General features: G+C 39.9%; 2 protein-coding genes across 2 annotated transcripts in view; one reads left to right on the top strand and one right to left on the bottom strand.

Moving 5' to 3' along the window:
* gtf2f2a (general transcription factor IIF, polypeptide 2a) overlaps positions 1 to 24,509 on the top strand; it is a 101,522-nt gene that overhangs the window by 58,288 nt on the left and 18,725 nt on the right. Inside the window, exon 6 of the mRNA XM_078559510.1 lies at positions 17,558 to 17,639. Coding sequence (XP_078415636.1) covers positions 17,558 to 17,639 — 82 coding nt within the window. The remainder of the gene's footprint in view (positions 1 to 17,557; positions 17,640 to 24,509) is intronic.
* kctd4 (potassium channel tetramerization domain containing 4) lies at positions 6,447 to 23,517 on the bottom strand. The gene is given in 2 exon segments (XM_078559509.1): positions 6,447 to 7,637; positions 23,120 to 23,517. Coding segments are annotated over 2 exon segments (1,026 nt in total). The 5' UTR covers positions 23,311 to 23,517; the 3' UTR covers positions 6,447 to 6,802.

Genomic DNA, 24,509 nt, shown 5'->3' with positions numbered 1-24,509 from the left:
CAAAACTGAGAAAAGTTAGAGAGGTGATAGCTTTTAAGTAGATGAAATGGGGGGAGGATGGTGAAAGAACAAAAGGGAAGGTCAGTGATAGGGCGGAAGATAGGAGACATTAAATAGGGTGGGTAGAACCAAAGGGAGATTAAATGGGACAAGTAAAGAAACAAGGTGTGTCCAGAGTAGGTGTGAATGGCAGAATGAGGACCAGCTGCCGTCCTGAAAGCAATACCAAAAGAAAAACAAGATTAAGACTGAAACATGCAAGGAAAATGAAACAAAATAGAGGCAGAGATTATGGTCTGAAATTGTTGAACTTAATGTTGAGTCCAGAAGGTGTAAAGTGCAGAATTGAAAGAACTTGCAATGGCTTAATTGAAGCACTACAGTAGACCAAGGACAGAGATGTCAGCATGAGAGCAAAGTGGTGAATTAAAATGGCAGGTCACTGGAAGCTCAGGATCACGCTTGCGGACTGATTGGAGGTATTCCACAAAGCAGTCACCTAATCTGCGTTTGGTGGTCCCCAGTGTATAGCAGACCGCATTGTAAGCAATGAATATAGTGTACCAGATTGAAAGAGGTACACATAAATCGCTATTTCATCTGAAAAAAGTGTTTGTAGCCTTTTGGGACCACAGTTTCAGTGTGCAACTATTTATGGAGGAACAAGTGAATCCGCAGTTAATGTCCACGGCCTGAATTCAATTAAACTCAGTTAATGTACGAACACCATAGACTAAACCTATATTTCCCATAATTTAGAAGAATGAGAGGGGACCGTGTTGAAACATATTCTTAAGGGGCTTGGTAGGGCAGATGCTGGGAGGATGCTTCCCTGATTTGAGAGTCTAGAACACAGGATCCCAGTCTTAGAATAAGGCATCAGCCATTTAGGATTATTTAGGACTGAGGAGAAATTTCTTCACTCAAAGCGATTTGATTCTTTGGAATTCGCTACATAGAAGGGTGTGGATGCTCAATTGTTGAGTATATTCAAGGCAGAGGTTGATTTTTTTTCATACAAAGGGAATAATGGAATATTGGGAAAGGAGGACTTAAAGTGGAAGATCAGCTGTAATCATACTGAATAGCGGTGCAGTCTTAAAGGACGAATGGCTGCCTTCTCCTATTTCTTATGTTCTTACCTAATGCTCTCTCACCTGGCTTCTGTCTCCTTTCCCGTTGATGCTCTTTCTTCCAACCTCTGTCTCTGCTCCTAGTTCCTCTTCCTGTTGAGTCACTGCCCCCATTGAACTGTAATTTCTCTGACTCTGTCTCTGCTTCTGATTCTGAATCCTGTTCCTGCTGGGTCACCACCCCGTTATCGATCCTTGATTTCCCGTCTGTCAATGCCCCTGTTCAAACTCTGCTGAATCCCTTGTGCAGTTGCTGCGCAACCTCCCAGCCTCTGTCTGCACTCATGCTGATGCTTCTGTCGCTGCTGTTCCTGATATTTTCCACCACCTCCATTACCCGCTTCACTGATACCCACATTTTCTCCCAGGTCCCTGCTCATGTAGATTGTATAAGATGTGAGGCAGCATGAACTGAAAATTGGTTGACAGATGTGAAGCAAAGAGGGTAGATGTGTATTGCTCAGATTTCAGCAGGGTTGGGGATGGGATACCCATGCATTTATTTCCATCTCAATATAAATATAAATGATTTAGACTCGGGCATAAGAAGCATAATCTCAATTTGCTGATAACACGAAAATAAGAGATTTGACAAACTGCGGGGAGGACTATAAAAGACTTAAGGAATATGTTTGATACATTTTAACGTGGCTAAATGTGAGGGAATGCATTTTGGGAATATGTATTAAATGGGAAGGGGTTGGTTAGTTAAGACAAGCTACCACCATTTCGGGTTTTATTAATAGAAGTGTAGAATACAAGAGAATTAAAGTAATGATAAATTTGTGTAAAACACTGATTAGGTGATAGACTACTGTGTGAAAGTTTTTATTGTGCCATTTTTGAAAGGACGTTAAAGTCACTGATAGCTTATAACATAATTCCACAAGATCAGAAACTATAACTATGGGAGGGATTTGAAACACTGGAATAGATCCACTATTGGAGCAGCGAAGGATAAGATAAATTTATCAAATTTTCTAAAAATTGGAATACTTTGATGGGGAAATACCATTTCCTCTGGTTGGGGAATCATGTAACTAATAGATTGAGGAGAGAGAACACGTCATTACACAACAGGTTTGTTGGATTATGGAATTCTTTGTCACAGTGAGTAGTTTAAGCAGAGACCATTGCATCCTTTAAGGGAAAATTGTATGATTATTTAAAGCAGGGGAAGCTTCAGGATTATGGAGAGAGAGTTATACTATGGGAGTGGTTTTAGAGAGCCAGCACCAATACAATGAGTTGAATGAGCCGAGACTGGAAACTTCTATGGGCCTGCGGTTTTTACTGATGCTCACTGTTCCTCCTTGATCCTCACTCCCACTGATGCTTGTTTTTTTTTAACCCAAACACCTACTTTCACTGACACTCACTGTTTCTCCTGGATCCCCACTCCCACTGTTGCCTGTTCTTTAACCCAAACACCCACTTTCACTGGCACTCACTGTTCCTCCTGGGTCTCCACTCCTACTAATACTTGCTTTTGTCCTTTCCGTTGCAATGCTGTGTCATTATTCCATTGCAGCAAGATATTAAAATTACCTCAACTCCTGATCCAACAAGCTATAAAGCTTGACATGCTAATGTGCGTCAAGCCAGCCTCAAAATGAATTACATAACTCGTTTCATTTTGAAAAGCAAACAGCATTTAATAGGTTGTATCATATTGCTATATGAACGATAATTGCGTACTGTTTTATAACATTTATGTGGGCAGTAACAACAGATATGAAATGTTTTCGCTGCTGTAGTATCATAATGTTTATGTGACTCCTTGACCTGACTTGATTTGTTTTTTGTAATTATATTTCTCTTATTTTTATGACATACTACGGAAAGAATGCATAGATTGATTGACACCTTTTATGAAGTATTTGAAAGATTTGTTGCAGTAAATGTTAGAATGTCTCAGAATGCATGTGGAAACTTAACTCACCCATTGAATTCCAGAGCACAGCCACGCTGTTCACTGTACTCGGCAAAGGAAATGATTTTTTTTTCATTTTTAAAAACTGCTGCAGGGGCAGACAGTGTGTCTCAAAGATTTGTCCAGTCTCCAGCTTAAGAATTTAAGGATTTTAAATAATGTACTTTTAGTTTCATTGCTAGAGGTAGCAAGCAACAGGGAATTTGTTCGGAGGTTCGAGGACTGAATAAAGTGTGGGGAGGCTGTGGAAAACGCATCCTCTGATTCTTTTTTTTTGTAGAGCACAGCTGACTTGTTAAGTGCACAGGCTTTTAAAAATTTTTTTTTGCGAGGCTGTATATATGCGGTAACTTAGAGGGATTGACTTGTGCACAGCCTGCACAGGAATTTTTGGATTGCTGTGTGGCTTTGAGGGAGCACTGACTGTGAGTCATAGTTATGACATTTTCTGAGGGCGGGGTGCAGGAGAAGGAGAAGGAGAAGGCAGTGACTGAGAGAGATTATTCCTCTGTCTGTTGCTAATTGGTTGGGAGGCAGGAGGCAGAGAATAGAATAAATGGCTCATCCTCGGATTGGCGGGATGTGATAAGTCAAGTTCTTTAGCGATATGTACTGGAACTTCAGCTTTTCTTTATATTTATCAATGACAGATAACTGGATAGAGAGTTATACAACCAGATTTGCAGGTGACACTTAGGGTTAGTAGGCACGGTGAGTTGTGTGGCTAGGAGGAAGACCTTACAAGGAGAATTAGATTAAGTAGGTGACAAAATCATAGTCGATGAAGTTCAATGTGGACAGGTGTGAGGATATCCACTTTGGACTTGAGAAAGACAAATCCAAAATGCTTTCTTAATGGTGGAAGGATTAGTGGAGGAATTAAGGGATCTAGGTAAAAGCAAAATGCTGTGGATGCTGGAAATGTAAAATAAAAACGAAAATGCTGGAAAAACTCTAGGCTTGGCAGCATGTGTAGTGAGAAAGAATTAACACTTCGAGTTCATATGACTCTTCTTCAGAGCTTTAGGGATTTAGGTGTCCATGTACACAAAATTTAGTATACAGTCTTTGTCTCAAGGGATTAGAATTCAAAACTGAGGAAGTGATGCTTCAGTTATGTAGTGCTTTGGTCAGACTTTGGACCTTGAATCTCAGGAAGGATATGTTGGCCCTGGAAGAAATACATTGCAGATTTACCAAAATGATACCTGGGCTTAAAGAATTAAATTATAAAGCCAGATTGTATAAATAATGAAGCTAGATTGTATAAATATGGCTTGCATTCCCTTGAGTTTAGAAATAAACACCAGTTCTTTCTAAATCACTTTTCACAACCATAGGACGTACCAAAGTGCTTTAGAACTAATGAAGTATTTTGAAGTGTAGTCACTATTGGAATGTAGGAAACCAATAGCCAATATGTGCACAGCAATGAGATAATGCCCAGATAACCTATTTTAGTAACATTGTTTTAGGGGTAAATATTAGCCACGACACTGGGGAGAACACCCCTGCTCTTCTTCCAAATAGTGCCATGTGATTTTTTAATGTTCATCTGAGTGGGCAGATGAGTTATTGGTTTAACATATCGTCCAAAAGGTGGTATCTTCGATCATGCAGCACTCGCTCAGTACTGCACTGGAATGTGAGCCTAGATAACATGCTTAAATCTCTGGATTTGGACTGGAACTCTCAATCTACTGATTCTGAATTGAGAGTACTACCACTGAGTTACAGTTGAGACCATAAAATTGAGGGGGTAATCCATTTGAGATATTAAAACAAGTGAGGGATTCATTAAAGTAAATACAGAGAAACTACTTCCTCTGGTAGGGTGAGTCAAGTTTGGAGCCATGATCTTAAAATTCGGACATCTTAAAATGTCATCTGTTGGAATAGGGTATCATTTTACATTCTCCAATGACAGTGATTGTGTGATATGTATTTAAATGGAAATAAATCTAAAACTCATAAAAGAGCACAACACTGATAAACAGAATATTGGCAGAAGTTAAAAATAGGTAATAAACCAGCAACAATAGGAAATATTTAAGAATCAAATTAGTACATTATGAAAAATCACCCAATCAAGCTGTTTAAACAAAACACTTTACTAATTGATTTAATGTGTTATCTTTCACCTTATTTTCTGATTTTTATTGTTAAAAACAATGTAAAAACAGGAATATACATGGTTTTAAAATCTTTATTGTTTTATATTAGTTAAATACATGCCATGCTTAATGTAACTGCTTAAATACTTATTTTAATTGCATTTAACAATATGGTCTTATATTTGCAATTATGAATATATAATTCAAAACTGTAGGTTCTAACTTATCATATTTCTTATCAGAAAATCTCATTACCAGGGCCAAAAGAACAAAACATACTTTTTGGTTAGTAAGGTACTAGCTTTTTTCTGTCTTTAGTATTGTTTATATCTAAGCTATTCTCTCTCCTCCATCTTCTCCCCAGTAAGAGGGCAGATGGAAGACTCGCTGCTTGCTGACTTGTCACCAATGCTGTTCTGTAAGAATCTGTTGGCAAATACATTGAGGTGGCTTCTTCTGACTCTTCCAAAATATTTTTCTTCCATATGATGAGTGATCTGACCTGTGCTAGGTGCTTCCCACAGTGACATGACTGAGATGTGGCATTCAGTATTGATGTCTGATGATGATTGATGCTCCTCATCATTCTGTGGCACCATATCTAAAATGTTGCCAATATGCATTTTTTTAAAAATTTAGAAATCATTCAAGAGTAACAAAAGGTGGTTTAGTTTTCGTTTGAATTCACAAGTGCACCATATAAATGTAGATAGTCCTGCTGAAACAAACCATTTGAAGATGAGCTTGCACATACTGAAATGATTTCATGATCAATTAATAGCTCCTGAAATTAGGAAATTCATGCTGATATAAGGGATTTGAATGCATGAATGATGAGTGGATCATGGTAATTAAATGTCATTCTGGTGCACAAATTTAAAGTTGCTTGTTTTTTTTAAAATTCAGAGTGGATTCTTTTCTGTAAAGATTTACAGCACGTACAGAGACAGATCAGCCTATTGTGACCGTGCCAGCTTACTGATGCTGTGCTGGAGCAATCCAGAACTAATTTCACTGTCCCAGTCTATAGCCTGCAACTAATGAAAGTCTTGTACATTTCAGGTACTTTACTGAACATTGTTACTCAGAACCCTATAGGATAGAGCTCTAATAGATTTGAGACTTAAATTAGTATGGTACTAATTTGCATCACGTATCAAAAATGCCTTGTAAGAATAGTATGTTTTGCCTAAGAATTTAATGCTAGAGAAGGAAAGAAACCTATGTTGTGGACATTACATATTTCAAAGATTGAGACCATGAAACAATTTTTAAATTGTTTTATTCTTCCTGTACAGAATATTACAGTAATACATGAGGATCTAAATAACTTATTCATTGTAGATTCCTAATCAGCAAAGCAAGTAAATTACAAATGGAAGTGATGTGATGAACAAGATGCTTGTAGGCAAATTGAAGAGATTAAAATATAATCAGGTGATTTGAATTCTGTTTTACAATTTAGTGGTGCATATAACACGTTACATAATTACATGAATCTACTAAGCAGCCTATTTTACCATCTCATTATAGTGATATGGTAATTGCAAAAGAGTCCTTTGGATCTTAAGTGTTTATTATTAAGAATTGCAGCACATTCTGCATTATTTGTGAAGCAGGATTTACTTAAGAAAATGAAGTGCATCACTCTGAACAATCGACCCCTTGGAGCTGTCCAAATTGGTCAGTAACTTGAAGTCACTCTTTAAAGCCATCATGACAGTCTCAAACTTTAGGGTCTCCAGCGTGCATATAAAGGTGTTGTCTTCCTTCAGAACAAGCCGTGCACCACTTTCTGACTTAATGAAGTACTTAAACTGGATGGCATGCGATGACACCACAAATTCCTCAGGAAACCCATCCAGACGGCTTTTTGACACTTGAATAATGCGTGATTTGATCCTTATTATGAAATCTGAAGAATTGCAGTAGATTCTGAGGCCGTGAGAGCGGTCATGGCTGTCGATGATTTCCAGGAATATGGCTTCTGATCCCTCCCGCACAGTCAAAGACTTGGTTTTCAGAGCATCTGTCAGAGGTTTTATTTGGTAGAATTCTGCTTCCCGTGCCAAAAGTTGGATCTCTTTAAATCCTTCTGGTAAGAGAAGCTCACCATTTCGTAGAAAGTTAAGGACATGCCTGAACAGTGAGCCATCACGATCTATGAAGCAATTCCCGTCAGCATCAACAGTACTCTGAATTTTGCCATTGACTAAAGCTTCTGGTAAGGAATCAGCATACTTGGTTAAAGTACGTCTCTGTGTTGTATAGAGGTGCCCACCAACATTAATGGTGATCACAGCCGCTTTGCAGTTCTTGCCTCTTTGCAAACCTTCTGTAATGTTGCATTTTCCTTCGCAGTCAGTTTCCTTTTTATTGATCTTCCCTTCCATTCCACAAGCCTTGATGTTAATTAGGCTGTGCTGGGTTGCATTTGCTGGTTGTAAAGAAGATCACCTGTAAACAGTACAGTAGGAATAATGAAATTGAAACGTTGGCAGGATTTCATAAGATGTCAGCATTATTTCACTTTAAGTGGCATTCCAACTTAGCATGCAGTAAATTTGCAGCAATATAATTTAATACCAAAATTTGCCCTCAGCTCTCTAAAAGCAGAAGTGGAGTTGCCACCCCTTGGTGAATTAAAGCTGTCTGTTCTTGTTTTCTTTTTTCAAACACGGACATGAGGTTTTACCAGAATTGTATCTGCGTGGAAGATGTTCCGCATGCAGTCTGTCATGAGATTTGCTCTCCACTGGGAGAGAATTAATGTTGATATAGATGTCATTTGTGTGCACAAATCACTGACCTGTATTTTTCATATGCATTGGTTGCTGGCTATGTGATTTCCCATTAGCTTGGGCTAAAGAATGAAGCTAATTTCACTCACTAATGCAGACAAATGGTTTTAAAATCATTCACTTATGAAGCAACAATTTTGTTTTTGTAGAAGGCTTCCAATGCTTCTACTTGTACCTGGAAAATTAAATTGTTAGAAACTGCAGCTTTAGCGTGACTCATTTGTCAATTCGTTTCCACAAGCTATGGGGAGAATCTAGCTGGAATTCATATGCCTAAGTTGAAAACTCTGATCTTGCATCTGGTTTTCAAATGAGAATGTATGTATGTTGCAACAGTCGTTTCATTTTATTTCTCCGGTCTACATTAAATATAAAGGGTTTAACTATTTAATTGAATCAGAGGAGCTTAGTATGTTTTATTGGGAGTTGCTGTAACTGCAACTTCCATTTATTTAGCAGTTAACATGTTAGACTAAGATAAAAGCAAAATACTGCGGATGCTGGAAATCTGAAATAAAAATAGAAAATGCTGGAAAAACTCATTAGGTCTGACAGCATCGGTGGAGAGAGAAACAGAGTTAATGTTTCGAGTCCTTATGACTCTTGTTCAGAGCTCTGAGGAAAAGTCATATGGACTTGAAACCTTAACTCTGTTTCTCTCTCTACAAATACTGTCACCCCTACTGAGTCTTTCCAGCATTATCTGCTTTTATAACATGTTAGACTGTCAGTTTCAGATGATCCTGTACGAGTGATATTTGTTTGTTCTAAAATGGATGGCAACAACTAACTATCCTCTCAGTGCACAAACTTGTAGACAGGATTAAATATTTTGATCCAAAGATTTCAGAAGTGTTCGTATTATTTAAGCTACTTTCTTCTAATCTATTCCTGGAACTGCAGTCGTGTTTAAAAGCTTCACTTGCAGAATTTTCTATAATGCCTGGAAACTGGATTATTGACTAATTTAGTTATTTCTTCAAAGAATTTCAATCAATTTATAAGATGTTACTTAACTTGTGCTAAACTGATCCTGATGTCCTGCTGCCTCTATGCTTCAGAATTTTTTTTCTGTTAACTGGCCTATAATTCTTTTACTAATATCTTATTGCTTTTTCACTGGCTGTTACAAACTCCACCTTCCAAATGTCCAACAACCCCAGTATTTATGGACTCATCCCTTATTTCAGTATTTTCGTAAATGAGATACATTTCACAGGTTATAAACCAACAGTGTCCAATAATTAACCTGATACTTAGGGCCTGAATTTTGGCAGAGTAGTGGAGACTCGGTGCTTCAGCCAAGGTGGTGCCAGGACCCTGGATCTGGAAGTCCTGCCTCTGACATTTTCGCCATTAGGGGAAAGGGGATGGGATGTGATTCACACGTATTGGAAACCCAAACCCAGCAGTGCATAGTTCAAACAGACCCCATTTTTGCTGGTGCGATGCATGTTTCCCACAGTGTGTAACTTGCTATTTTTAAGAGTAGACGTGAATATGTGTGAAAGGTGGGTAAGGTCTGTGGCACTGATGTTATTTAAAATCCCTGCTCTTTGAAGGGAGAAAAAACAGTCTGTTGTGTGTCTTAGTTGAAAAAAAAAAGGTGCTTGTAATTTAAATAGTTGTTTGTTGACAAAAGCCTGAGGGATATCATTATGACATTAGTGCTGCTTGACTGCTTCCAACCTGTCATTATTATCACAGTGGGGGGAGGGTGGCTGTAAATTTACATTTTGATTGCCAACTCCGAGGTTATTAAGGGATTAACTGCCTTTGATGTAGGGCTATGAGTACAAATGTTTGTTTTTAATAAGGGGTTAAGTACTTAAAGGGTATTAAATGTATTGAATGGGCTATTATTAAACTCAGACCTGCTGAGTTTTTCCAGGTAATTCTGTTTTTGTTTTGGATTTCCAGCATCCGCAGTAGCTTTTAGCTTTTTGTTTTTATTATTAATGAGTGTTTTTTTGAATAGTGAAGTCTATAATAGATATTTAGAGCTTTATTTTAGAACTTAGAACTTTACTTAGAACTTAATACTTAGAAGTTTATCTTAACATGGCTCCTGAGGTCTGTCCATGGTGAATACTGGGTGATTGGCATAGGGAATGTAAGGTCAAAGGATGGTGGGTGGGGTGTCATGGGTTGCCAGATGTTGGCACTAAGTTAGCATAGGGGCTGTTAAGGGACCATGGAGATCATTGAGAGGTCATGGGTTAGCATAAGTTGGTAAAGGGGCTATAAGGCATCGTGGGAATGAGTTGGGGGTGGGGGGTTCATGAGTTGGCACTAAGTTAGCATTGGGGCTATTAGGGGCCATGGAGGGTGGGTAGAGGGGCATAGGTTTGCATGGAGGGAATAAGGAGCCATGGAGGGTAGGTAGAGGGAAATAGATTGGCATGAAGGGTATGGGACCATGGGGGGTGGGTAGGGGCATGAGTTAACATAGATGGGCACTGGGGGAGTGAGTGGGGCGATTTGGGTCTGTTTCTCCCAAGGAGGGTGCGTTGAGCCGGCAATTTTCCTGACTCTGCACACCCACCTCGGAAGCGAAAATCCAGGTCTAGTTCTTTGTCTGGACAAGTCAGAAGGGGCACACCAGAGAAGCCTAGTGATGGCTGTTGTGCCAATTTTCCATGCATGTGTAGTAATAAGTGGTTATCAGAAACACATGGGAATGAAGCATACAGCCAAGATTTTTAATGGTCAGGAAATCACAGACTAGGGAATTCACAAACAGACATCCCAGCCCATAATTCAGGTGGCAAAGGGTGACTAGCTTTAAAGTAACTATTTATGTTGAAACATTGAACAGAGATTTAGCCAAACATTTGCCACCTATTAAGGTTGGTATGAATTTGAGACTTATAGGTGCTCACCACAAATGTGCAATGTACTTCAATGCAGACAGGAAGAACTTGATGCAAATAGTCATTTACAAAGATATTCTTGAATAGTTTTTGTGAAAGTTCATTTTTAATCCAATTTCTATACGGAAAGCTTTTAGTCTTGATAAGGTTAAGTATCTGCATTAGATTTCACAAGAATTGTTTGGGACAAATAGGAATGTGTTTAAAGTGCATGATTTTGTTCAAGTATGGTTTGTATAGTCATCAGCAGCCTTGATTGTTTGGAATAGTTTGTGACATAGCATAATCCAGCAGTTGCTCAATAATGTAAGTTAGAGAAGGATGGTCTGTTGTAGCATGTTAGCTGGAAGATAGAAAGTGGTTGCTGGAAAACGAAGAAGAAAGAAGGTCAGTCAAAGATGTGCCCCATAAGCCAGAACTAGCACAATAGAGCAAAATAGAGTTGTTTTGATAAGTTGTTGCAGATAAACTGATATTCTTAGAATGGAACAAAAGACTCTCAGTGTTGCTAGCAATGCCAGAAGTTATTGCCTATTTCCATTGAGAAGGTGGTGGTGAATTGCCTCCTTGAACCATAGAATCCATGTGGTGAAGAAACTCCCACAGTGATAGTTAGATGGTCAGGGGGAGGTGGTGGCGTAGTGGTATTGTCATTGGACTGGTATTCCAGAGACCCAGGGTAATGCTCTGGGGACCCGGGTTCGAATTTGTTCGAATCACCACGACAGGTGGTGAAATTTGAAATCAGTTTTTAAAAAAAATCTGATTAAAAGTCTGATGTTGACCATGAAACCATTGTCGATTGTTGTAAAAACCCATCTGGTTCACTAATGTCCTTTAGGGAAGGAAATCTGCTGTCCTCACCTGGTCTGGAATCCATGTGACTCCAAACCCACAGCAATGTGGCTGGCTCTTAAAAATGCTTTCTGAACAAGATCAATTAGGGATGGACAATAAATGCTGGCCTAGCCAGCGACACCTACATCCCATGAACAAATAAATAAAAAGAAGACAGGGAGTTCCAGGATTTTGATGGATGGAATGGCAAATAGTCAAATGCCAGATCTGGAGAACATGTGGTCTCTTGTTTATTCTTGGCATTTTTGAAACAAAAAAATTTCAAAAAATTGTTTCTGGCAACTGTTTTGACATGCACAAATGGGTTATAAAATGAGTTGAAGGAATTCACTTTATGCATTTTAAATGTTCAATGTTGTTTTAGTGGCAATGAGAGGATTTCCTTAACACAGGTGGAACATTTGGGGTTTTTTTTTTAGAAAAGAGAAGATTTAGAGGTAACTTGTTAGAGACCTTTACAATTATGACTGGGTTAGATGGGATAAATGTAACAAATCCAATCAGGAATCAAGGAGAAATTTATTTAATCAGAACATAAGAAATAGAAGCAGGATTAGGCCATTCAGCCTTTGAAGCCTGCTTTGATAAGATTACGCCTGATCTTCTGCCTCAACACTATTTTCCCACTTAAGGAGTAGAAAATGGAACTTGTTACTGCAGGAAATAGTTGAGGTAAACAGCTTGTATGTTTTCAAAAGGAAAGTAGACATGAGAAAAAAGAATCATGTGCTGAAAAGCTGAAATGAGTTAGATAAATAGGAGGAGACTCCTGTATAAACACCAGCACAAACCGCTTGGGTGGGAATGTCCTTTTTCTGTGGGTATATATTCTGTATGTCCAAGTTGGAATGGTGTGCAATTCGAAGGGGAATCTGGAGGTGATGGTGTTTCCATGCACCTTCTGCTCTTGTCCTTCTTTGTGGTGGAGGTTGTTGGTTTGGAAGGTGCTGTCAAAAAAGCTTTGGCAAGTATCTGCAGTGCATCCTATGGATAGTACACATGGCATGATACACCAGTGGTGGAGGGAATGGATATTTAAGGTGATCAATTGAATAGCGATCTAGCAGATTGCTTTGACCTGGATGGTGTTGAGCTTCTTGAGTGTTATTGCAACTGCATGCATCCAGACAAGTGGAACATATTCCATCATAGACCTGATTTCCTCCTTGGAGGCAGTGGAGAGGCTTTGGGGAGTCAGGAGGTGAGCCACCCATCACAGAATACCCAGCCTCTGACCTCCTCTCATTGCCAAGGTATTTTTGTGGCTCTTGCATTGACAGTGTAGTCAATTCTTAAGATTCTTACTAACATATCAGTCCTCATACTAGTGCGCCTGCATTGTGGATCAGTTGCCTCAGGACAATGGTGTTTAAGGTCTAGTGTTTCTGCTTGATGATGGAATCAAAGTATCATAAAACTGGAGTGCTTGAACCAAATAAATGCTATTAATTCTGAAAGTTCAGGGGAAAAAAATGTGGCATTATCTTTTACCAATTCTATGTGATGCTTAGAAAAGCCACAATAGAGTGAGATAAGCAGTTCGTATTCTGGCTGAGACAACTCTAACCAATTAGCAAAGTGGCTATGTTAGTGGACTAATAATCCAGAGACTTGGATTAATGATCCAGAGACATGAGTTTAAATCCCAACACAGCATCTGGGAAATTTGAATTCAGTTAAGCAAATAAATTGGAAATAAAACAATGGCATCATTAATGGTGACTTTGAAACTACTGGATTATTGTAAAAACCTATCTGGTTTACTACCATCTTTAAGAGAACAAAATCCACTTTCCTTACTGACTTATTTCTGTGGGAATCATACATGTGGTTGACTATTAACCAGCCTCTGAAATGGCCTAGCAAAGCCACTCAGTTATGTCAAACTGCTATAATAAAGCAGAAGAATAAAAGCAACAGATCACTCAGCTTCGACCTAGGGATCAGACTTGATTCAACAGAGGTATACCATGTGCAACCGATCTTACAAAACCGTCCTCACTAACATCTGGTGACTTGAACTTAAATTGGGAGAGCTTTCCACTGACTAGTCAAGAGACAACAGCCAGACACATTAATATTCACCTAATCAAACCTTTCAGCCAATGTTTCAGACTCCTTCATCACCAGCCTGGCAATGTCCTGTTCCATTGGCAGCACAGACCCAGCAGAGCTGGTGGCACAAAGTATCAGGTCAAATGTGGGCAACGAAGCTTCCTATTGATTACCACCTATCGCCCTCCCGCAGCTGAAAAATCAGTGCTCCTCCATGTTGGACACTATTTGGAAGAAGCACGGAGGGTAACAAGGGCACAGAATTTACTCTAGGTGGGAGACTTAATTGTCCATCAACAAGAGTGGCTCGATAGCACAACTACTGACTGAGCTTGTTGAGTTCTGAAGGACATAACTGCCAAACTGGGCCTGCAAGCAGGTAGTGAGTAAACCAACACAATGAAAAGACCTACTTGACCTCATCCTCACCAATCTAGCTATCGCAGATGCACCTGGCTATGGTAGTATTGGTAGGAATAATCATCATACAATCCTTGAGGAAATGAAGTCCCAATTTCATACTAAGGACACTCTCCACCTCCACTCTGCATAGTGTGGCACTACCATCATGTTAAATAGGAAAGGTTCAGAACATATCTAGTGGCTCAAAACTGAGCATCAATGAGGCGCTGTGGACCATCAGCAGCGACAGAATTGTACTGAACTACAATCTATAAACTTGTGGCCCAGCATATCCCTCATTCGACCATTACCACCAGGGGATCAACCCTGACTCAATGAGAAGTGCAGGAGAATGTCAGGAGCAGCACCAGGTATATCTGAAAACTGAGGCATCAACCTGGTCATGCTACAGCACAGGACCCCATGCATACTAGACTGCTATAGACAGAGCTAAGCAACCCCAAAAACCAATGAATCAGATTAAAGCTTTTCAGTCTTGTCACATCCAGTTTTGAATGTTGGTGGACAATTAAACAACTAACAGAAAGAGGGGACTTGATGAACAGTGACATCCTCACTGATGGCAGAGTCAGTTTTTGCTGGAGACAAAGCTAAAGCATTTGCAAACACCTTCAGCAAAAAGATAACCCATCTCAGTCTCCTCCTGAGATCCCTACCATCAGGGAAGCCAGTCTTCAGCCAATTCAATTCACTCCATGTGGTGTCAAGAAACAGCTGAATACACTGGATACAGCAAAGGCTATATGGGTCTTGACAACACCCTGGCTGTAGTATTGAACACTTGTGCTCCAGAACTAGCTACGCCTCTGACCAAACTGTTCCCTTATAGCTACAGCATCTACCCAACAATGTGGAAAATTACTAGGTATTTCCTGTCCACAAAACCAGGACACATCCAAACCAGATAATTACCATTCCATCATTCTACTCTCACTCATCAGCAAAGCGATGGAAGGTATCCCGATAATCTGCTCACCAATGCTAAATTTAGGTTCCGTTAGTGCCACTTGGCTCCAGTCTTCACTGCAGCCATGGCCTAAACATGGGCAAGAGAGTTGAATTCCGGAGTTGAGGTGAGGGTGACTGTCCTTGACATCAAGGCAACATTTGATTGAGTGTGGCATCAAGAAACCCGAGTTAATTGAAGTCAGTGGTAATCAGCTAAATCTCTTGGAGTTATATGTAGCACAAAGGAAGATGATTGTGGTTGTTTGGAGACCAATCATCTCAACCCTAGGACATCGCTGTGCAAAATTATCAGGGCGGTGTACTAACATTCAGCAAGCTCAACGCCATCCAGGGCAAAGCAGCCAGTTTGATCAGCACTCATTCACCACCTTCAACCCACGCACTCTTCATCACACCATAGTTGCAGTGCATCTACAAGATGCACTCCAACAACTCACCGAGGCTTCTTTGGCACCACCTACCAAACCGGCTACCTCTTACAACTAGAAGGACAATGGCAGCAGGTGCATGAGAATACCACCAGCTGCAAATTCTCCTCCAAGCCACCATTCTAATTTGGAACCATATTGTTGTTTCTTCTCTTTTGCTGGGTCAGAATCGTAGAACTTCTTACCGAACAGCACTGTTTTATTTTTTTTATTTCAGTGAAATGCAGTGTTTCACTTGGAGCTGGTGTACTTGGTCACCGCCTTTGTGCCCTCTGACATGGCGTGCTTGGCCAGATCCCCGGGCAGCAGCAGGTGCACGGTGGTCTGGATCTCCTGGGAGTTGATGGTGCTGCGCTTGTTGTAATGCCTCATGCACTCGAAAATGTTGTTCACGAACGAGTTCATGATGCTCATGGCCTTGGAGGAGATGCAGGTGTCTGGGTGTACCTGGTTCATCACTATGTAGATGGAGTAACTCTCCTTCCTCATCCTCCTCCGATGCTTGCCACCCTTCGCTGGGGCCTTTTTCAGTGACTCTTTCGCGCCCTTTTTGGGAGCCCTTGTTGCTTTCTTCTCATTCCCCATAATTACGTCGACTGTGGGTGTATCTGCACCCCATGCACTGCAGTGGTTCAAGAGGATGGCTCACCACAACTTTATCAAACTCTCTTCATCGTCTAGGGTGTCTGTGTGGGGAATGTCTGGCCAGAATAATATAGATATAGTTGTCATGCTCTTGCAGTTGAATAGACTGCCCACACTTGATATAAATGTTCATATAAATAATGGCCATTGGTTTGAGGTTTCAGGGATTGCCTATGCAAGTGAACCCAAGCCATGAGTTAAGCCTTCAACAGAGAAGGGGGAAAACATTTGGAAGTGGGATGGAGAAGGTGTCTGTGGATTAAATAAAAAGGATTAATAAAGGAGCTGGTTTAAGTCTACTTTTTAAATACAGTGGTAATTTTTACAATGTTGCTTAAAGATATATCAGTGTTAGGCATTAACAGGAGACAGAGGAGCTCCTCCTCTGGCTTTTCCCATCTGATTTTTTTTGCTTTCAGCCTTTGGTGAACCTGTGTAATTGGGCTTAATGCTGATGTTTACTTGTGGGTTTTTCTGAAGAAAACAGAGAATTTGGTTGAATTTGTGTTATGGATTGAAGTCTATATATTTTTTCAGCTCCAGGGTTTTGCATTTTGTAGATTTGTGTGTCACGTTTTGTAAAGTGCCAAAGAAAATCAGTATTCAAAGGCTCTTTGGAGACAATTGGCTTACAGCTGCTCATGTTTATTTAATAGCTACTCTGAATTAATTTTGTGATTGTTAATGCCTGGTTGCAGGGTATTTTTATATTGCTGTGGTATTTCATTTGAAGATGGGAAAAGAAAATTCTTGCTGCTTTGTCGCCTTTCAACTATAATAAATCAGTATTTTTTGTGAGAGAGGGAATCTAGTTGGAAGTTCTCCTTTCTTTACATTTCCCCAACCTCTATTCTACCAATTGTTACTCATCACTGTGTTCATAATCTGGTTGAAATTGCCATTTGATAAACATCCTGCTCTAATGTAAAGAAAATGGAAGGCATGTTGCAGTTCCATTTACTTTAAAGTGTTTATCTGCATTGTGTCCAGGTGGCTCAGACATATTCAGCAATTCTCCAGTTCACCTTGACCATGGCAAACAACAGTGGCTGCTCACTTATAATACAGTACAAAGTTAGAGTTAAGTCATCCAACCCATCCGATTATCATAACATAGGATTAAAGGAACGGTGGATAATTGTTCCCCATCAGCTTACTGCTTTTAGTTTTGAAAAAGAGCTTTAGTTAAATGAAGCTATATCTTGACGCATCTGATGGTAATCTTACATCTGACAAGTTTTGGTGCTCTGAATTTTAGCAATGTTCTTCAATGCTGAGTATGATTCTGAAACACTCATTTTGCTTTTTCTTTTTTCCATCCTAAGAAAAACTAACCTTTGAAGGAGTTGTGGTTCAGCGTGCAGAATGTAGACCAGCTGTCAATGAATCTTACATGAGATTAAAAAGGTCAGTAGTAACTTTGGTAGCAAAGTAACATTTCGTTTAAATTCACTGTTTGACACCCTGTGGTCTCCAGTGCATTAAGTGGTTCCGACTTGATGCAGACTCAGTCATAGTATTGCTTGTGTCATGAAATTCTAAACTAATTTACTTTCTGTGTATCTGTATTAGCCTTTCACCAAGATACTGTGATGTAGCTGCTTGTAGCTCCTATTTTCATAGAAAAAACAGTTTTCTCCCTGAGATAGTTTTCCAGAAGGCATTTAAGCGATGACTATTAAGCGATGATCCTTCAATGTTAACCATACGGAATCTGCTACTGACTCCCTTCTGGACTGCTCACAAGACAATTTGCCAAAAAATGAAAAGGCTGATGTCGCCATGAGGAAAGCATCATGGAGTTGGCTTGGTCACTCCAGTGACCCACCTGAGTAACATGGCAACATCCTTAGCATTGATTGAGTTGAAAAGCTAACTTTCTGGGGCCAGTTTTTGGCTGATCGGACAGGAGTTTTTGATTATGTGGGTCCCAGCTCCAGAATGGCGTGACTGGTAGGTTGAGTGTTCTGACTTTCAAATAAATGAAGTGCAGAAAAGTTCAAATACCTAAAATAATGTAACAAGATTGAAAAGGCAGAATGGAAACCAAGTAAGCACGAAGGAATAGGGGTATACAGAAAGCACAAGATTTTATTTTGCTATGGTTTAAACCTTCCACTAGATGATGTTTGTACTCCAATATCTCTTTGTTGAAGGGTGGAATTTGATGGTCTTGTTGGGAGAAAGGTTAAGCAGCGTTGAGAGTTATCCTTTCATTGCTCGGGCTGTCATTGATGAGTTAGTTTTCTATGGAAAGCAGCAACATTGCATGGTTGTTTTTGTCTGTTTAGATATTCCTTCCTGCCCCCAAAGTGCATTTAAAATCACACTATTTTTAAGAGGGGTGGCAGTTTTTAAAATTAGAAATTATTAAAGTTAATGATGTTTCACTACATATCGTTAAAATGCAGGTCCCTGTAATGGTATTGGCTGGGGAGGGAGGAAGGTGAGGGAGAGAAGAAGGTGCTGAGCAGAGGCTAGGGACATTGTGATGAAAAAGGAATACTAAATTGCACAGGCTGGATTTGTGTAATTTTTAGCTACCCAGGGGCAAACCTGTTGTCTTGGCGCCACTGGGATTTAAAAGCGTGAAGAAAATCAACTAAGTGGAAGATATTGAAATTCATTTTCAAAATTTATGACTCCACATGCTGCTACTGAGCATCATCAGATGGGTTCTGTCCTTCACTATCAAGCCATTTACTATTTTTGAAAACCTCAAAAGTCTGCTGAACTAAGTGCTTCCATCAGCATTTTACTTCCAAACGTCCACCTGTGCTGAGCCATACAGACAATAGTAGCAGTGGTTAAGGTGGACTGGAACATGCCTTTTTGGTGCTCCAGGTTTGAGATTTTGTGTAATTGCATGTAAACAGGACTCTCGCAGATCTCTTTGCTTTCTTGTGATACTGGGTTAAAAAAATGCTACCTCTGTATATGTTGATGTTCAGCTTTTGTTTTAACATCATATGATTCTTTACAACTCCTGAATTCTTCCTGCAAGGGTCACTACTAGATCATTCCTGGATTCAGCTCTCTAAGGCCATTGTTGGTATGGTGGGTTAAATTGCTCAATACCATTAACTCGTCAAAGTCAATCATAATGCCAGTAAATGAAAAATACTACATGTAGGAAAGAAAAATAAATGACATATATACTGTATGGGCTTTGGTGAGATTACACCTGGAGTACTGCGTACAGTATTGATTTCTGTACCTGAGGAAGCCTATGCTTTCCTTAGAGAGGATACAACAAAGGTTCACTAGATTCTTGGGATGAGTGAGTTGACCTATAAGGAGACATTGGGCAGAATTTTGCCCTTGGCATGCGGGATCGGCAGGGGCCCGCGATCCACAGTGCACTGCGATTTTATGCGGGCGGGCCAATTAAGGCCCACCCAGCATGATACGCGAGCGGCAGTGCTGAGTGCTGCCTGTGCAGGCGGGGGGGTGGGGGGGGAGAGGAGTGCGAGCTGGCCTAGCGTGCACTCCGTGCATGCACGCGAAAGAGTGCTGAGTAATCTCCCTGAGGCATGGAACTGCCTCAGGGAGATGAAGAAAACATTGAAAACATTATTAAACATCAGAAAAATCTAATAAAACACTCTGTCACATGAGCAGCGACATGTTTTTAATTAAAAATTAAAGTTTTTATTTAATTGGTATTTGCTTTTGGAAACCTCATCCCGCCCATGGATGAGGTTTCCAAAAAATGCAAAGGCCGCTTGGCCTTTTCTCCTGCCCGTCAACTATCAGGTTGAACGGGCAGTGAAAAATTCAGGACGATTGATTACTTAATGGCCTTAATAGGCCGCTGGCGCGTTGCTGGCTACGGTGCACGCCTGCTAACCAAACTATCGCGTGACTATGCGTTGATGTCGGCACGCTTGACCAATGTCAGCGCACGTCATTTCACGCTCAGTTGGGTCGGGCTTGTGCACACCCACCGAGATAAAAATTTTGGCCATTAAGTAGAATGGGCTTATATATTCTCTGGTTTTTAGAAGAATGAGAAGGGATCTCATTAAAACATATAAGACTCCGAGAGGATTCAACAGGGTTGATGTTGAGAGGCTGTTTCCCCTTGCTGTAGTCTAGAACTTTGTTGGGGGGCGGGGTGGGGGGTTTAGGAGGCACTGTCTCAGGGTAAGGGCTCGACAAATTCATACTGAGATGAGCAATTTCTTCAGTGAGAGGGTTACGAATCTTTGGAATTTTCTACCCAGTGTGCAGTGGATACTTAGTCATTCAGTATTCAAGACAGGTCGATAGATTTTTGAGCTGTAAGGGAATCACGAGATATGGAGATAGTGCGGAAAAGTGGAGTTGAAGTCAAAGATTAGCCATGAACTTATTGAATTGTAGAGCAATTTCAAGGGACCGTATGGCCTACTCCTGCCCTTATTTCCAATATTCTTTATTGCATGGTGGGTGTCAAAATAGCTAAGGATGGAGCTAAAAGAACTAAACCCGACACTGTGCAACCAATGTAGAACAGCAAACCACACAGAACAGTGAAATATTTTGCAGCAACAGCCTCTATTATTTATTGGAATCCGGATGGCATTCCCCTCAGCACTGCATTTTAAGAGATTCCACTTTAACCTCATGATCTTTGTTGAACTATCTAACTTCAATCAAGGTTTCAGTTGCTGTCCTATGATTGACTATTATGCTGAATTAAGGAAAGGATAGGAAAAAATCAGCCGTTTCGTGGACCTGATTGCTATTCAGTGACCTTTGCTGGAAAGCATGCATGTATAGATGCCTTGTCAAATTCAGCTGTGAGGCCCTCAGAAAATCTGCCGATATCGGAGCAGTGTTACACAAGAAGAATGCTTTCTCAAGTAAGGCACTGTACACCAGCCAAAACAAGTTATTTAACAGAGATGGGGAGAAAACTGGAAGAAATAACCTTATTATCAAATAATATAATGAATTTAAGGCTCGCGCATATTTGAACACATGAATTGTCTGTTCTCAGTGAAAGTACATGACTGTACTGTTGCATTTGTTTTTTATTGTGGAAATCGTGAAATGTGACTGGCACAAACAGACTTGATGGATGAAATCACAAAAGATAACCTTATCCATAACCAACAAACTCCCCAGAGTGTTGACCTTTGCAGGCAAAGGTTCCTGAATGTTAATTATTCAACATTATTAATGTTAATTATTCTATGTTTTTAAATGCACCCTGTAGCTGCCAAATGCACAAACAAAAATGATTTTTATCGTTACTGTCAGAATGATAAGTAGCTTTAATAAATAGTTGGGTGTGCTCCTATTTTAAAAGCGCCATGATGCTTTTCCAGTCTCTTAACAGCTCAGCTGAATCCTGAGAGCCCAGGTAAAAAATGTATGGAATTAATACAAGTTCTGACTGACTCATTTGTAATTCTAATTGCAAAATAGTATCCTGGATGGTGGGAATGACCTTTGTATTAAGGCTTTTACACCCTTGCATAGAATGTAACAGTATGCAGGCCTGGTTAATAGCTTATGTTTATTTTCTATTTCTGATCTCAATTGCCTGTAAAATTTAACTGGAATTGTTCTGAAGTCTGGCATCAACTGTTTCTTTCTTTAATGTTGCAGTTTGGTGAATAACTTTCTCTACTATTCTAAAAGTAAGCAGAACCACATGTCAGACAAGAATCTAACAGATAATCAGTTAGTACTGTTACCCTGACGTTTGCAGTAGAAATGAGGCAGAGATGCCGAATGCTTAAGATGGCTGCAGTTGAAAGAGCTGCTGTCAACATCCAATTCCCTTCTGACAAATACAAGGAATTACCATTTGGCTTTAACAATCTCATATCCAGTGCTGACTTTCGGTTGATTTATAAATATCCATGCATATTGTTTTGTTTGAATTACTTCGCTGGTGGAGAGAAGTTAATGTACGAGACGGTTGATATTGAGCTGCATTAGCTACTGGTTAGTGATTCCATCTGTGCTGCAATGAATTGAGTTCCCTGCCATGGTTGAGCTCAGTAACTCCTCCAAGCGAGTACACACTGCACCATCAAAACAAAAAAGCGCAAGGCAAAGAAATAAAGGATGCTGACATTAATAACTCACTTTTTAAAGAAGTGATACTGGTGGTGGCAGTGACTGTCTTGAAGCATGTAACAAAAATAAAGATGTGATCATGCACCGTAGAGCCACATTTATAGAACAGAATCTGTTAGTCCAAAAAAAACACTGCAGGTTGTACAGAGATCAGTCATTTTGGAGGTTTAGTAAATATTTCAGTATCAAACGGGCAGAAGGATTGGATCTCAGTTATGCTCAACAGTTAATAGCCAACAGCGGGCCAACATATGTTACTTAACTGTACATCCCAGCTTCTCCAATATGTAGTAAGCAGCAATTAGTTGTGAAATTCAGAAGTGAAGCTTGAAAGGTGCAGTCTTTTCAGAATCTACCTACCTCTGTTTCTTTAACTTTCATTCACACAAGGTAACAGGTTTTCCCCACCAATCTTCTAAATTCAGTGGGCTCTTTTTTTTGTAAAATGTAACTCTCCAATTTGGAAAAAAATCTGTCATCAGAATTCTTGAATCATGAAAAATGTAACTGCGCCAACTTCAATCTACAAGTTGCCCAGCATTTTGAAATAGTTCCTGTTACTGGCCTGCATAACCCTGAGAGAATTAAAAAGGTTATAAAATCAGCCCAACTGTTAACTATAGCTCACTTGTATTATCGTGCTGTAGGTTTGGAGCTCACTGTTCAAAATACCTCCATGTTAGCATTTTAACAAAAGAAGCAGAATTGTGCTGAGACATATACCTTTTAAATTTTATTTGATAGACTTTAGTAAAATATTTACTATGTTAATGACAGGTAAAAGAGGCAAAATGCATTTAAAATGTTCTTACCTTTTGGAAGCAGAGGCTACTTCTGTTACAATCGATGGTGGTTTATAGTTTAAGTGGTTGTGCCTTGCCAAGGCAGGGCTGTACAGTGAAGAAAAGGAAATGAAGGCTGAGGAGCTGCTGATTGTTGCAGAAGTGTGGTGGCAGTGTGACTCAGAGTGTCCAGGAGTTGGGTAACTATAAATTATAACCATGAACCCAAGCTACTGAGCACCTACATCGGATCATGGCTGGGGGAAATTAAACTCATTATGTATTACTCATTCAAAAACAAAAAAAAAGTGGGAGACTGGAGATGATATTCGAGAATTGTTCTGTTTATCAGCATGTTTAATTTAACTCTTAAGTGGTAGGGCTCTAACCACATGATTGAGGAGATTAAATCTTAAATTGGGCTCTTGCTCAGCCCTTTCTCTCCTCTGTCTCCCCTCCTTGCCATGGCTATAATGTAATCCTTTGGGTTTTTTCATGTTAATTCTAACCCAACTTCTCCCCTCCCTTCCTGCAGGTGGTGAATCATGTTTTGCTTATGGTTTCTCGAGTGCATCAATCCTTCAATACGTTGTTCCATTAGCTACTTTTTGTTTGAGTCTGGGGAGACGGTGTGCAAGGCTGTTTGACTACGAAAGGCATCACAGCCAATCTTGATTTTTACCCAATGATTGCCATCATCATTATTTGTGTAAAGACTTCTGGAATTGAATTTTAAGAGATTGTTTCTGATTGGTAGCAGCACTAGGAGGTGGGCTTGTACCTTCCCCCTTCACTGTTCCAACTTCCTTGGCTCAGCTCAGCCATTCCAGAAGGAATGAAGAGGGAAAAATTTCAAGGGCTAATCAATCTGGCTTGTTTCAGGCACATCTGAATTTGACAGTGGCATTGACATAAGTCTGGGACACTGCCATGTACCTCCACCTGTTGTGAGCCACAAAAGGTGTACAAGGTGGATGGAATAATTTTTAAAAAAATTAGCACAGACTATTGGAATGCCTTCAGTCAGTCATGCTCTTTATTTACTATCTCATTTATAATTCAGTACATCAGATTTATTGTATCAACATATATAGTATGCTGAAATTTAAAAACAGGTGTTCAAAGCACTGACACGCAAGATTGAGCAGATTAAATGTTAAATCAGGCTCTTTCTCAGCTCCTTTCCTCTATCTTTCTTCCTCTCCACGTTTATAGTGTAATCCATTGGCTTTTTGTTATTTCTTACCAACAACTTCCCTCCCTTCCAATTATATTGACTGGTTTCTTTAGGTTTTAAAAGTCTCATCCTTCTTACCAATTTTTTAATGTACCCATGCAGTGTGGCAAGACCAGTATCTATTGCCCATTTTTGATTGCCCTTATGTAGGTGGTGGTGAGCCGTCTTCTTGAACCACTGCAG

This window comes from Cetorhinus maximus, chromosome 16, assembly GCF_964194155.1.
Source record: "Cetorhinus maximus chromosome 16, sCetMax3.hap1.1, whole genome shotgun sequence".
Lineage (NCBI taxonomy): Eukaryota > Metazoa > Chordata > Chondrichthyes > Lamniformes > Cetorhinidae > Cetorhinus > Cetorhinus maximus.
Note: the sequence above shows the minus strand (reverse complement) of the source record. Positions and strands in the feature narration are given on the sequence as shown.